The 15,043-nt window shown below is 35.7% G+C and overlaps 1 protein-coding gene across 3 annotated transcripts in view; it reads left to right on the forward strand.

The window, feature by feature from the left end:
* The window catches only part of LOC107601844 (mu-type opioid receptor-like), a 22,857-nt gene that overhangs the window by 433 nt on the left and 7,381 nt on the right, over positions 1-15,043 (forward strand). Inside the window, exon 2 of one of the 3 annotated variants that reach the window (XM_016294157.1) lies at positions 2,987-3,080. In XM_016294157.1, the coding sequence (XP_016149643.1) occupies positions 2,987-3,080 (94 nt within the window). Of the gene's footprint in view, positions 1-2,628; positions 3,081-15,043 lie in introns of those variants that run through there. The other 2 variants (XM_016294156.1, XM_016294159.1) reach the window with 2 other exon arrangements.

The raw sequence follows: 15,043 nt of genomic DNA on the forward strand, positions 1-15,043 counted from the left end.
TTCACACCGCCGCCGTCGAGAGCGTCAAAGTGGCTGGAAGTCATTAATTTTCAATGTGATCCGGCGTCGAGCAGCGTTGCAGTGCGACTTGGATGTTGAGGGCGTCGAGGAGAGTTGAAATCAGGTCAACTTTATGGTAATGAACTATGACGCGGTTTGGCTGCAACCAATCGGAACGTAGAAGTCCACCGCTTGAGAGGATTCCAGAGAATGCAGTCCTGTAAACTTTGGTTCCAACCACATTAGTTCCCAAGCATTTTCATGCTAGAACGCTTGTTTTTCAGTGCGAATGCATTTCATTTGATCAAAACAACACCGATTTGACCAATTGCATTTAGGTTACACTTCAATCCAGGACAGTTTGTAATGTAGGCTGCGCTCAAATTAATGTTAATGCTAATTAAAGACCAAGGCTAGTAAACATCTCTTATAAACTGCATCTTGAAATTAGACTAAGTTAGCACTTAACCATGAACACAAAAATACACCACACAAATGGCTTTTATTGGTTTATTTCATTAGCAAACATGTAACTATAATTGTTAAGTTCTTTCCGTCGATCAATTTCTTACATTTAAAATATTTCATGAGGTTAACTTATACGTTACTTGTGGTCAGTCTGCACAAGATCAACATGCTTGTTTCCTTCGCGGCTCCTTTAAATACAAGACCAAGCGTTCGATCGTCAGAGCGTCCACAAATCTTTCTACAGCGTTGTTGGCAGGGCGGCCAGAGCGAATTTTGACCCTCAGGCCTGAGGGTGTGTACATTTTCAACAAATTTTCATTTTTGTGTGAACTATTCCTTTAACCAATGTGCAAAATGCATATGCAAATGAAAAAAAAAAATCTGTCAAATCTTGTTTCAGATCAGTTTAAGTACTGTAGGGCTATGCAGGGAAATGTCTTTTTGAACTCTTAGGGATGAGGTGACTCAAAAGGATCTGTCGTCAGTATCACAGGCACACCTCAAAAGCATGCAACAATTATTTTATGTGAACAGTATGCACTTCTGTTAAACATCATTTCTGCAACTGCTGTTTCAGCAACCCAGGAGCCAGAAGATAATTGGATTCCTTTAATTTATGTCACATCTCTATTTTGCACTTTTATGCACACTAGTTTCTTCATGATGGATCATACTTGAAATTATATTCAGGTAATACTAGGTAATTCTCATCCAACATGTCCTCAGAATATAATTTCTTTCATTTAACATTTTTAAAGGAAAATGATTTCACAGACATTTACATTAGCATAATTAAAATCAATTACTATTGGATTAGTTGGAACTTTGTATATAACACCTGACATCTGATACTAATAACAGAATTACATGATAACATAAAACATAAAAATGAAGGAGTACTCCGAGTCTCTCTATCTCTCTGGATAGAAGGAAACTAATTTGTATTTGTAATTTGTACCTTTCATCGGATTCATTGGCCTGTGGCAAATCATTACAATCATTAGAGACCATCAGTAAAATTGCTATGTCTCTAAGCCCCCAATACATCAATAAGCTATAATGTTAAGTTCAAAGCAGAGTCAAGTGGCAGTCACGGAGAGCATTGTATTATATCCAAATGTAAAAATCCAAATCCAAAGGTCCTGCATTATTCTTCTATATTTTTTAAAGGATGGATGTATTGATCTTGAAACATCAATACATTCTATTAATGTGTTTTATGTCTGATTTAAAAAAAAAAACTATTGATTTAGCATAAGCCTTGAAGTGAAAAATGAACTGTTTTAGTTGTGAAGGAGAAGAACTCTTTCACTTTCCACTCATATGAACATGAGAAGAAATGATGAAAGACACAAGCAATCACAGACAGCGCTCACTGACAGCACTCAGCTACAGAGATACAGATATAGAAATTTTACACCAAATGTGTCAAAGCTAAATCTAACATGTATTACAATGGTTAAGTCGAATCCCTGCATGCAGCTGAGCTAGACTAATAGCCTATAATAGTACATGGCTATAATTACTCATTTTTATATAAAAAGACAAGTTAGTAACAGCTATTAATTCAGATTTAGGCTACCTAGTGTGAAATATGCTATGCTCAGTTTGAGGAGACCAATGTGGGCTGCCAAGTTTTGTGACATATTAATAGGCTATATAACTCTATAATGAACTGATAAATAATGACAATATTATGTATTTTTCGTCAATGTTCCACGCTGAAATGGGGAAAAAGCGCAAGCGTTCCACAATTGCCATGATTACCTCAGACAAGCGTGTTTTTGGGGGGTTAGCCTACCTCAGAAAAACTGTTTACCGTCGGGTGAAAGTATGCGCTGTGATTAACTTGTATTCTAACGTCTGAGGTTACTGAAATATTAAACCCTCGTCGAAAATAATAAAAGGATAAGTAGGCTACTTTCAGGATCTTAGCATTGTGTTTTGACTTGCTTTTGCGGAGTTATCCTAAATTGGGAAGTCAGCTACCCTATAATTCGCATTCTGTAAATACTGCATTAAGCCATAAATTCAGCAGGACATGCAGAGGAGTGATTGTAAATTCATACAGCTTCACCGATGAGAAAGTGAGGAACTGGAAAGCCTCTAGTCATGTGCATGTATATGTGACGTCATTTCGTTGAATAAAATGCGAATACGCGCTTTGAGAGACGCTCGATACAATTTCACGAGCGTAATGCAAGAACGGCGGAGTCATAAGCAAAACAGACTGGTAGCTATACTTGCAGGAGCGGCAGACCGTCTAACGGTTGGGACTCGGAGCGCTTTGAAGTCGGACAGGTATCGTTATCACAGAACGTGATTGATAAAGAACGCAGCCTTACAGCATTTGCAATGGAAACCAGTGGCAACATTTCGGACTTTCTCTATGCGCTTTCTAACCCAGCGATGTCGAATAGCAGCGTATTCTGCCGAAACTTCAGCAACAGCTCCAGTCTCGTGAACATGAACAGCTCCAGATGTGACAGGACGGCTGAGCTGGACAAAAGCTCAACTCCTGTGATAGTGGCGATCATCATCACTGCGTTGTACTCTATAGTGTGTGTGGTGGGACTGGTGGGCAACGTTCTCGTCATGTATGTTATTATAAGGTAAGTGATAACACGAAGGTAAATTGTTTTACCTGTAGGCGAGTCATAACACATCTGAGATGGCTGGCTCCCTCCAAACAGCCCTCTTAGAAAACAAATAGTTGCTTTTATAAACTAGTCTGCTTGTTAGTTTCAAAAGGAGACCTATTGAAAGAGATTCTGATAGTGTTTCAATCGGGGTTTCTGGCCATTCGAGTCGCAAATGACAGGTTAATTGCAGAAACTCCTGTAGGCTACTGTTGCGTTCGGTCGTTCAGCCTATCAATAATATAATGAACAAATCTCTTGCTCTAGTTCATGTATGTTTTATGTATAACATGTCTGCTTCTCACTTATAAAATATAAATGCTTCTCAGCTCGGCACTACAGGCCATATTTCATGTCACTGATGAAACACATCGAGTTCGCACGCATGTTACGTTCCTGTCAGCGTACTGTATTCACACTCTATATGATATGGTGAAGTACACATACTACTCAGTCACATGTGGTAACATATTGACGTTCAGTAGAGATTTTGAATGTAGAAAAGCAAGCAAATGGAACAAAACTGGGCGGATGCTTCATATGAATAATCGATGCTGAAATGCAGCACAAACTGAATGGCTAATAATATTGGATATAAAAAGGCAAAGGAAATATAAAGGAAAAAACAGATAGATAGATAGATATACTTTGAAACAATATATATTGTGAAAAGTGGCATGCAAATAAAATTTAGTTGAACTGAATAGCTAGGCAGACAGACAGAGATAGATAGATAGATAGATAGATAGATAGATAGATAGATAGATAGATAGATAGATAGATAGATAGATAGGTAGATAGATAAATTGATCTACACTTCTTAGCTTCACCATTGCAGTGTTTGTAATTAGTTTCACTTCATGCACCTACAATTCACAGCTGTCAACTTCTAATATGATTCAGAGGTGTTTTTGTGACTTGCCTCATCTTACCAGACACATGACAAACACATCTGACTTGATCCTATAAACCTAGGAGTACACAGTCATAGGAATAATGGAAGGATGCGATTAATAGAGTAATTAAACACAAGTGAATGAATTTCAATGAGGGGGTGGGGGCTTGTTTGTCTTAGAGAATTGTGATTAAATATGTGGCACTGTATTTCAGATCACGCACACATTAACTACTTAATTCAGAGATGCTGTCTAATATGTGGAATACAACCTTTATATGCACTTCCTAAACAGAATAATATTTGCTCATCAGAAATGTCATTTAAATGAGCAGATATCTGGTATATGGAGCAGAAAGACATACAGGAATCAAGAAATTAGTTTGTAATTGCTGAAGCATTGACCCCTTCAAAAGGTCACCTGACTTTGTGGAGACTCAGTACTTTCTGAGAGTTTATGAGCAACCAATCACAGCTTTAGGGGTGGCTGTCTACAGTGGGAAGCATAAGACAGCTATAGCCCAGTAGGTGCAATCTACTTCTGTGATTAATGAGCCGATTGCAGTCTGGGACTGGTTTATCGACCCCCATCGTGTGGTAATAAAATAAGCCTTGGGAGAAATAAAAAATACTGAGTAATGACAGTAGTCGATTTAAAAGTACATTACCATTTTTCCTCTCATGCAGTTACCTAAAGAGTTTAGAAATGGTCTAGCTAGGAAACCACTTTGCTTTAATGGAATATTTCACACAAAAATTAAAATTTTACTCATCCTCATGTCATTCCAAACCTGTTTGACTTTCATTTTTCTGTGGAACACCAAAGATATTTCTAAAAACTGTTTTTGCCCATTCACTGAAAGTCAGTGAGGTCCAAAACAATACTGGATCCAACTAACATTCACCAGTGTTACGTAACGCGAGTTACGTAATCAGATTACTTTTACTTTACTTTTAGTAATTTAGCAGACCCTTTTATCCAAAGCGACTTACAAATAAGAAAAAGTAATTAAAACTAAAAGCTAAAACTCTATAAATACTATATATATACACACACACATTTAATAAAATAAAATAAATTAAATAAAAATGACAAATGCATACAACAACATTTCAAAACTGCCTATATAGACATAATAAAAAAACTAATAAAATGACAACATTACTACAACTGTAACTAAAACTAAAATAGATAACTAATACAAATCAAAGTACATTAGTTCATCAGTAATCCTAAAGTAAAGTAACGCATTACTTTTTAATTTGGAAGAAAATATCTAGATTACTTTTTAAAATAAGTAACACCAGTTACTTTGTTTCCCATATCTTGTCTGACAGCTCTCATGTTGCCATGTTGAGAGAAATCGGGATTAAGTGCAGACGTTGTGCATGCGTGCTGTGTGAACATGATGCTTAGTTCTAGACTATAAACATGTATTTACTCATCTCACCTGCACAAAATCAGATTCAGTATTCCTCAAAATGAATAAAAACAGTCAAATGCAAACGCAGGGGCCATTTACACGACAACGTTTTCAGCCAAAAACAGGAAACTTTTAATGCGTTTTGCCTGTTAGTTTACACGACAACAGCGTTTTGGGGACTGAAAACATATTTTTGAAAACGGGTTTCAAACTGCAAGCTTTTGAAAACGCCACCGTTATTGTTTCCGTGTAAACGCCCAAAACGGGAATCTTTGAAAACGGTGGCGTCATGCACGTGCCTTTATATTAAAAACAAACAAGCAAGCCCTGCCCAGATTTAAAAAGTAACTCAAAAGTAACATAACACATTACTTTCCATAAAACTAAGTAATGTAATTAGTTACTTTTTTTAGGGAGTAATGCAATATTGTAATGCATTAAGTTACTTTTAAAAGTAACTTTCCCCAACACTGACATTCACTATATGAAAAAAAAACTCTTCTGCATTCCACAAAGGAAAGAAAGTCATACAGGTTTGAAACGACATGGGGGTGAGTAATTGATGACATAATGGTCCTTTTATGGTTCCCAACTGAGGTTTTGTCCCCAGAATGAAAATTGGTGCTTGTAAATAAAATCTTCACTGTCACTTCTGTTTGCACTTGTAAAGATTGTTCTTGTTGCTATTTATACTTGGTGCAGACATCTACCACAATTAGTGTAAATAGCATCTGACTTTTTTCATACTTAGCTGGCTTACAAAATATTAACATACCATTTTTTTAATTGTCTTACTGTAGTTTGTTCATAAGTCTGTAGTTGCTAGTATTGTGGAATTCAGATATATTTAAGATCACAGTCTAAAACACATCGGAACCTCCTACATACAATCTCAAGATCAAGACCTCCAAGCCTGCTTCCTTCAAGTCCTGCTTCTGCAACTTTTTAGTGTCACACTTGTACCAAAACCCACCCCCTTACACTACAGCACTCATTTAAGAAAGACTTTGAAGTTGTTGTTTTTTTTAGCTTATTAATATATTATAGAGTTCCACATAGATTTCCCTTGATGCAAAGCCTAGATGTTCATTAGAAAAAAAACGTCGACTTTTTAACAGTTTGTTTATTTGGTGTCAATAGGATATAAACACCAATATTTAGCCACAGCTGTAAAATGTGTTCTAAAACAGTCATCATATCTGTTCAACATTTCAGTTCACTTCTTCATAGCTTGACACTGTGGAAATTGAACCTTAAAGAGTAAATGGTCAGAATCATTTTATTAATGCCTGTAGAGCCGTCAGCAACTGATCATTGCATTTGGATTCCTGTTGTTTTAACCTGTTGAGCATCCAGTGTTCAGGCATTCCTGCAAGTGAGAAACATTCACAGTTGTGCAGAAAACAGGTTTTAAGAGTAAAGAGAGAGTAAATGCTGTGAATTTAAATAGCATATGCTTCTCATTGTCATGGAAAAGCCATGCGATTGTTTACTACATTTCAGCTCTGGCAATAACTGCATCCTTTACATGTGTCCTGCAGCTACAAGCAAATGAGAAATAAATGGAAAACATTCATCAATTATATTTCTTTAGGTAGAAGGATATAGAATAGAGTAAACATTTGTACATATCAATTAATTTTAGATTAGTTTCTCATACACATCATGAGGAAAGGTTAAAAGCTGTTCTTGTTTTTACTACTCTTCCACAGAAAAGTACACAAGCGATGAGGCACAAAAAATCAATACTGCCCACAATTTCTCTCATTTGTTTTATTTATCAAGAGCTTGCTGATATTCCTCCTGATGTATACTGAGCTAACAAAAGGGACGGTAGCCACAAATGTTTATTGATCCTTGTGCAAGCCTAATGGTTCTTATGATCCATTATAAAATATGTGTAAATAGGGCTTCTGTCAGGAAGGATGTTGTTTTGAGAGGTTGTATCCCCCCAAGTAATGTTTTTGCCGATAATGTAAAATAAATAAATAAATAAATAACATTACTATTTTACTTTGTTTTTTCTCTCTCTGACTCAGACAGTTACTGTGCTGGAAATACAGAGGTCATGTTTGTTTCTTAGAATAAATATGTGCCACTAAAACTGGCAGAAGATATTTAAAAGATGAATTGCATAAATATTATGTAAAAGAATGTGTTTACAGTTTGTAAGATGAAAAGGTGAATCTGAAGAAAAATTGTAAACTTTATTACTGATTATATTATGTATGGCTATAATGCTTTACTATTAGTGTCACTGCTGAATAATCCACATAGTGCAGTGTTCACAAAAGACAGAGACTCGATGCTGTGGAACAGCTGTTCACAGGAGGATATAGAGCTCTGTTGGCCAATCAAGCTTGCTGTTGGACTGGAGCTGCTGTGCTGTGTGAATGAATTAAATGAGAATATTTGAGGCCAAGCTTCTCTGCAGAATCATTAAAAAAAATGTTATTCAGTGTCAGATAAAACCACACTCTTTGCCTTGGCTGATGAATAATGATGTCTTAATTATTTATCAATAATGTCAAACAATTTTTTTCCAGCTGATAAATGATAAAAACATTGAGAGCCAATCAGAATCCACCGTGCTTTAAAGAGTATGGTAATGATATGACATTGTTAATGTATTTGGTCTTGGCTGCACAAAGAGCATATATAATAACCTATAGCAGATCTATACAGGTGGAGCTGGGGAAGGGGGAGTGTTTCAGAGGAACTCTGAAAGCGTGCTGCGAACTGCTCTAGTGAATGCTAAATAGCCATTTAAATGTAAAGCAGCATGCTCATTGGCTGTGTATGCAACATGAACCAATCAGCTTGTGCCAACTAGTTTAACGCTGTGAATATAATCATTTTGCATTAACGACCCATCAGCATGTGCCATCCACAGTTTTATGACAGAATTTGGCATTTATCGTTATAGTTACTTTATAGTTAGTTCTACAGTAAAAATTTAATCATTTATAGAACAGACTGTTTAAAACTGTAATTAATGCACACACACATACACACACAATTTAAAATTTTGAAACACTTTTCCGCTAAATAAGCAAGGCTACTTAACTATGAAAATCTCTTTTGTATCTTTAACATATACTGACATCTACCATAATAACAGCCAGAAGTAGGTTTTCCACAAACTGAGGTCCACACAGTGTCACACACACAAATACATCATCATGGTAACACACACACAACATAAAAATAATGAAATAAACATTAAATAAATAACATAAGTTGTAACACAAAACCCTAATGTACATACAATAACTGATAACTAAAACTTTAAAGAAGCAAATGTGAGGTTTCACCCAGGGAGTTCTGGAAAAGTCATTTTACGTTTTTTCACTGTAAAATTTAAGATTATGTACTGTAAAATAACATAAAATGTTATTTACTGTAGCGTTTTTACAGTATTGTACCATTATTATTTTTTCATTTGATTTTGCCATCAAAAGAGCAAATGCAGTTGAATTGCTGCAACGGCGAATATAGTTAATGAAAATAAATCATGTTCAAAGCCTAAACAGATTCCTAGAGACACTTCAGTCTCTGAGATCCACAGAATGACTTGAAAAGCGCTATGTGTCAGCACCCTTATTCTTGATAGATGACAAGACTGCACCTGACAGCCATCTGATTGGCATGAAAACATAAGCACATGCTGGCTGGTTGTTGTTGGGACTCCAGGTGCTGGCACTGGACTCCAGCCTAGTATGCGTGCATTAGCTAGACTGGGTCTGACATTCTAAATGTAAACGTCGCCTTTGATTAGTTTTGAATCAGCATAGGCAACTCATGCATGACTCACCCAGATTAGTTTGTCTTGATCCATTCTGGTTACATTATATAAAATTTTCCTCTGCCATTTTGAAAGCTTTGAAATCAGAAGCACGCAATGACAAAAAGAGAAAAGGAGCTTTTGATTTATTCATCCGTTTCGATCCCATTTTCTTCTTTTCTGGCTTTTATAGATGAAAACGCTTGCTGATGCCCATTTTAGAAGCTTGTCATTTGGATTGACAGCTTGCATTTAAAGGCTGATAACTGGGTATTTAAACAATGTTTTTTTCATATACATCCTATCAAATCAAAGAGACAATATAGCAATAAGCAGCATGTAATTTCAAAGCTTCGATTATTTTGAGTCATCATCCTTTATTTGTGATGCACCTCTCCCACTTATGGCAATCAAATGTCATTTTGAGTTAATGCTTTAGTGCAGCATCTAATTCACAAACACCATAAAGTTAATTTGTTCCAAGTGTTTTCTAAACCAATATCTGGAATTTAGCATAGCAATATGTCGATATCTATGAGCAGATTGCACATAGGTTGATGGTACGAGAAATCTGCACATGTTCTGGTGTTCCCTAGCAACAAGCAAGTCCTTGTTTTTTTCACAACAAAATCTGATTTGCCTGGTTACTACATGGTTCCTTTCTTCAACAAAAGTCATTTACAAATGCACTGTCTTTGGAAAAAAAGAAGAAGAATATGAGTGAAATAATATGAGTGAAATTACATGGTTTTCCTTCTTTTATGATTTCTCTTGATATTCTAACATTGTAACATAAAAGACATGATTCTCAGATGTTTATAGATTTATTCATTTAATTTCTAATTTATGGAAATAATATTAAAAATACTCATTAAATGAATACACTTCTAGTCAAAAGTTTGGGGTAGGTAAGATTTAATGTTTTAGAAATAGTTTCTTATGCTCACAAAAATACAGCAAAAACAAAAAAAATACAGTGATATTGTAAAATGTTGTTACTACTAAAAAGACATGATATCTATTTTAATATATATTTTAATGCTGAATTTTCAGCAGCTACTATAGTTTTCAGTGTCACATGATCCTTCAGAAATCATTTTAATATGTTGATTTGCTGCTCAAGAAACATTTCTTATTATTATTATCAATGGTGAAAGCAGTTGTGCTGCTTAATATTTTTGTGGATTTTTTTCCCCCGGGAGTCTTTGATGAATGAAAAATTCAAATGAACAACCTAATATGAGTGAAATGGTGTTATGTTTATAATCTATTACCCTCATACAATTTAAATAATAATTATTCTTTATTTAACAAAGACATGAGCCTAAGTTTTAAACAGTGGTCTTAAAGCATTTCATTTGTAATTTATGGAAATAATAATGAGAATACAAGAGTAACAGATGAAAATGAATCATCTTGCCACTTAATATTCTCACCATCAAGGCCTGAAGGTCCACATGCAGGGTATTTAAAATCCCTATTTTTACAGGTTGTCATCTGTCATGTTTTATGAGCATTTGCGGTCTTTACATGCCAGAGGCAGAGAGAATAATTATACTCGGACATTTTAAATCAGTTCAGCTTCACTCAAGAAAACTGACATGGACAAAGACACCATCTGAACGACAGGTATTTCATTCCCATGTTTTGACGCTTGAACAATTGCTTTTGACAGCTCTCTGTAGAGTGTGTTAACTGTGGAAGACGTGTCTGTTTACATCTCAGAGTTAGCAGCTGGATGTTGTCACTTAACTTATGGAGTGTGCTCTGGTGGATGACACTTCTAATTCTTTCCATAAGCAATACTGCACACCTTCCTCTAGGTTAATCAGAAGTCTTGGTTGCCAGGCATGTTGTCTGATATCGGTAAACTTCTCTCAGTTTTTTTTTCTCCAAAGATTCAGAGATGGCATATGTGTACAGTAACAGTTTCTGTAAAGAACTGCTCACCAGCATCCAAAACACAACTGTATACTGTTAATCATCAATGTTGATTCAGCAAGCAAGATGATGAATACATTTTTAATGTGCTTCCAGTAAGTGGTGTTCACAACACCAAAGAGCAGCTCTTCCACTCAATGATTAGACTCAAAGGCCTGGGCATTTCATCTCAAATGTCTTTAATGTGAAGTACGGAGGAGCAGTGCATCCTTGAGATGCCCTCATAATTAGTCAGTGCCTTGTGGGAAGCATAAGCGGTGTGATCATTTGTCTGGTGCAAAGAGCCTTTGGATGACAAGGTAATCATTAGTAATGGCTGCCAGCCTAAACCCTTGTATGAGACTAACAGTTAGTGATGAATGAATCTGCCCACTTCACCATGGGAAGGAGCGTTGTGTCTAGGCATTTCCACTAATGCTTTACAGCTGTGGACATTTTTTTAATTACTTTTTTATTTTGAATTTGTTTTTTTTATCTGTTGCATATGTGCTCAGATGTACAATGGCCTGTTAACTTTGTTGGCAATGTATGCCAAATTATACTAGTAGACTAAAATCAAAGTTGATTTTATATATTTTTTGTTAATTTAATATTTTTCATTAATTTAATAATTTTGACATTTTCTTTTTTTTAAATTTAATTCAGGAATTTAATTAATTCCTGGCTCCAAGTATTTAACAAACATTGGTAAAATGTAAAAAGCTGTGAAAATTCATTTCAATAAATAAATAAATATGTGAACATTAATGTTTTTGAAAGTCTCTCCTGCTCACCAAGACTGCATTTATTTGATCAAAAAATACAAAATAAATAAAAAATACAGTATAAACAGTAGTATTGTGAATTATTATTACAGTTTAAATAGCTATTTTCTATGTTAATATATATTTTGTGAAGACAAAGCTGAATTTTCAGCAGTCATTACTCTTCAGTGTCACATCCTTTAGAAATCATTCTAATATGCTGATGTGATGCTTAAGTTCTTAAGTTGAAAACAGTTGTGCTCCTTAATATTTTTGTGGAAATTGTGATGCATAAAAGATTAAAGATTCATTGATGAATAGAAAGTAGAAAGTATTAATTTCTTAAAAAAAAAAAAAAAGAATTAACTAACCCCAAAATTATAAACAGTAGTGTTGACAGACGGATGAACGGACTGTTTTTGTTCTTCATTTAAAAATGATTATTTTAAATTATTTAAATATTCATATTTTCAAAGAAAATAAGGCTGTTTCTTCCTCTCTGTACTGAAATGCATTATCATTCTCATCTTTAAATCAAGTGCAAGGTATGAAACCCCTATGAATGGGAACAGCCGTGTAAATGGAATTGAAGGCTTAGCCAGTCCATGTTTGTGACCTTCAGTGTTTTCTTGAGTTTGACCTGTGACAGTCAGCTAAGCGGAACTGCAGCTGCATTTATCAGACGCACACTATGTTTTTGCAGAAGTTGTTTTGTCTACACACTAGCTATATTTTTATAGCTGACTGTATACATTTTGTCAGACAAGACTTTGTCCTGATTTATGTTTATTTCTGTGAAAGTCAAACAGTGGAGCTCTAACAAATCATAATCGTTTTAACTGAGATGGTAGTTTACAAAGTGCAAATGCTGTTAATTTATCATCTCCGCTGCTATTGCAATACATTAGAATTTGTGTATCTTCATAGTCCAGACTGGTGCACGGCTCATCTTTTGTTTATTATCTTGCCAAGAAGACTTTGATCTGGATGTAGTGTTTACTACAGAAGAATACCAGCCATAAAAATTATGCTTTAAAGGGGTCATATGATGATTTTTGATTTTTAAAGATCATTATTTTGTGTATTTGGTGTAACAGAATATGTTGACATGCTTTAATGTTCAAAAAATACAATATTTTCCAAATACTGTACATTATTGTAGGTCCTATATGCCCCGCCTCTCTCAAACACGTCGTTTTCTACAAAGTCCCTCCTGCCGACAAGCGCAGTCTGCTCTGATTGGCCAGCTGACCCAGTGCATTGTGATTGGCCGAACACCGCAAGCCCTCGTCGGAAATGTAACGCCCCTTACCATAATCATGAGCTTCATCTTTCAAAATAAATGTAAAGACAGTAAATAATGTCATTAGTTTTACCATCAGTTCAAGCCCGAAAGGGGAACAGACACAGTAATGATGCAGTACACAAGCCACGGTTAAGACAGCTGACTCTAGCTGATTCAGAAGCGCCAGATTGTCATAGCAAAGTCAGAATGACCTCCTCTCCTAAGTTCACAAAACGGTCATCCATAAAATGTTTCATTACTGTTCTGTTGTAAGTGATCTTAAAAATTCCTAAATGCATCTACTTTCGGAAGGCCAAATAAAGTGCTTTTGCTTTCGCCTAGAAACACACAGTGTCTCCCTGACATGGCTGCTTCAACACTAACTGTGCGGTTACTGAAACCACGCCTTCTTTCTTTGCGTGCACATTTGGGCACATTATGCTAATATTTCCACATAGTGAGGTAGATATGTGGGGGTGTGTTAGAACGAGCCGTTTTAGGGGGGCGTGGTAGAGTCTTAACTTTGATAAAGAATATCTCTTTGGTTTTGAGACTAGTCTTTGCAACTTCAGGGATCTTGTCTATGCACAATCAGCTTGTAACACTCCAAAGAGAAAGGAAAACCTTGAAATCGCATCATATGACCCCTTTAATGCAGTTTTCTCCTTAACAAGGTTTATGGAATTAACCATTTAGATCCGCAAATGTTCTTGATAAAGGAAGGAAGTGAGTTGATATACAGTCTCAGAACTCCGCATTAAGCAAGGGACAGAGACCTAAACACAGAAAATAGGTGCTAAAAGTGAGAATATATCTCATGGAAACGAGCCAAGTCTCCATGAGTTATGCATTATTCATGAAAAGCTTTCATGAAATGCTTACATAGCGGGTAAAATAAATATTGAACATGTCACCATTTTTCTCTGTAAATATATTTCTAAAGGTGCTGTTGACATGACATTTTCACCAGATGTCGGTAACAACCCAAGTAATCCATACATGCAAAGAAAACAAAACAAATAAGTCCAGAAATTAAGTTCTGTGTAATAAAGTGAAATCTATCAGTAATTAGAAAGCAATCCTGCCCCTTGTCAGTGAAAATTAATATTAGCTGGTTCAGTTTCAACTGATGGCCTATAAAAAGTCTTATTACCAACGTGTCACACAAGAAACATTTCATGAGACCTTCGCAACCTTATTGTTGCAAAACATACTGATGGCATTGATTACAGAAGCATATCTATACTTCTGAATGTTCCAGTGAGCAATGTTGGGGCCATAATCCAGATGTGGAAAGAACATTATTTCACCATAAACTGGCCACGACCAGGTGCTCCTCACAAGATTTCTGACAGAGGAGTGAAAATAATTATCAGAAGAGTTGTCTAAGAGCCAAGAACCACTTGTGGAGGGTTTCAGAAAGATCTGGAATTAGCAGGTACAATTGTTTCAAAGAAAACAATAAGTAATGCACTCAACCGCCGTGGCCTGTATACACGCTCACCACGCAAGACTCCATTGCTGAAGAAAAAGCATGTTGAAGCTCATTTAAAGTTTGCTGCACAACATTTAGACAAGCCTGTGAAATATTGGGAGAATATAGTCTTGTCCGATGAGACCAAAATTAAACTCTTTGGATGCCATAATACACACCATGTTTGGAGGTCAAATGGCACTGCACATCACCCCAAAAACATCATGGTGTGGCACTGGCAAAAATTCATATATTTGAAGGAAGGATGAATGGAAAAATGTACTGAGGCATTCTTGATAAAAATCTGCTGCCATCTACCAGGATGATGAAGATTAAACAAGGGTGGACATTTCAGCGAGACAATGATCCCAAACACAGCCAAGGAAACTC

This window comes from Sinocyclocheilus grahami, unplaced genomic scaffold (assembly GCF_001515645.1).
Source record: "Sinocyclocheilus grahami isolate Dianchi unplaced genomic scaffold, SAMN03320097.WGS_v1.1 scaffold313.1, whole genome shotgun sequence".
Lineage (NCBI taxonomy): Eukaryota > Metazoa > Chordata > Actinopteri > Cypriniformes > Cyprinidae > Sinocyclocheilus > Sinocyclocheilus grahami.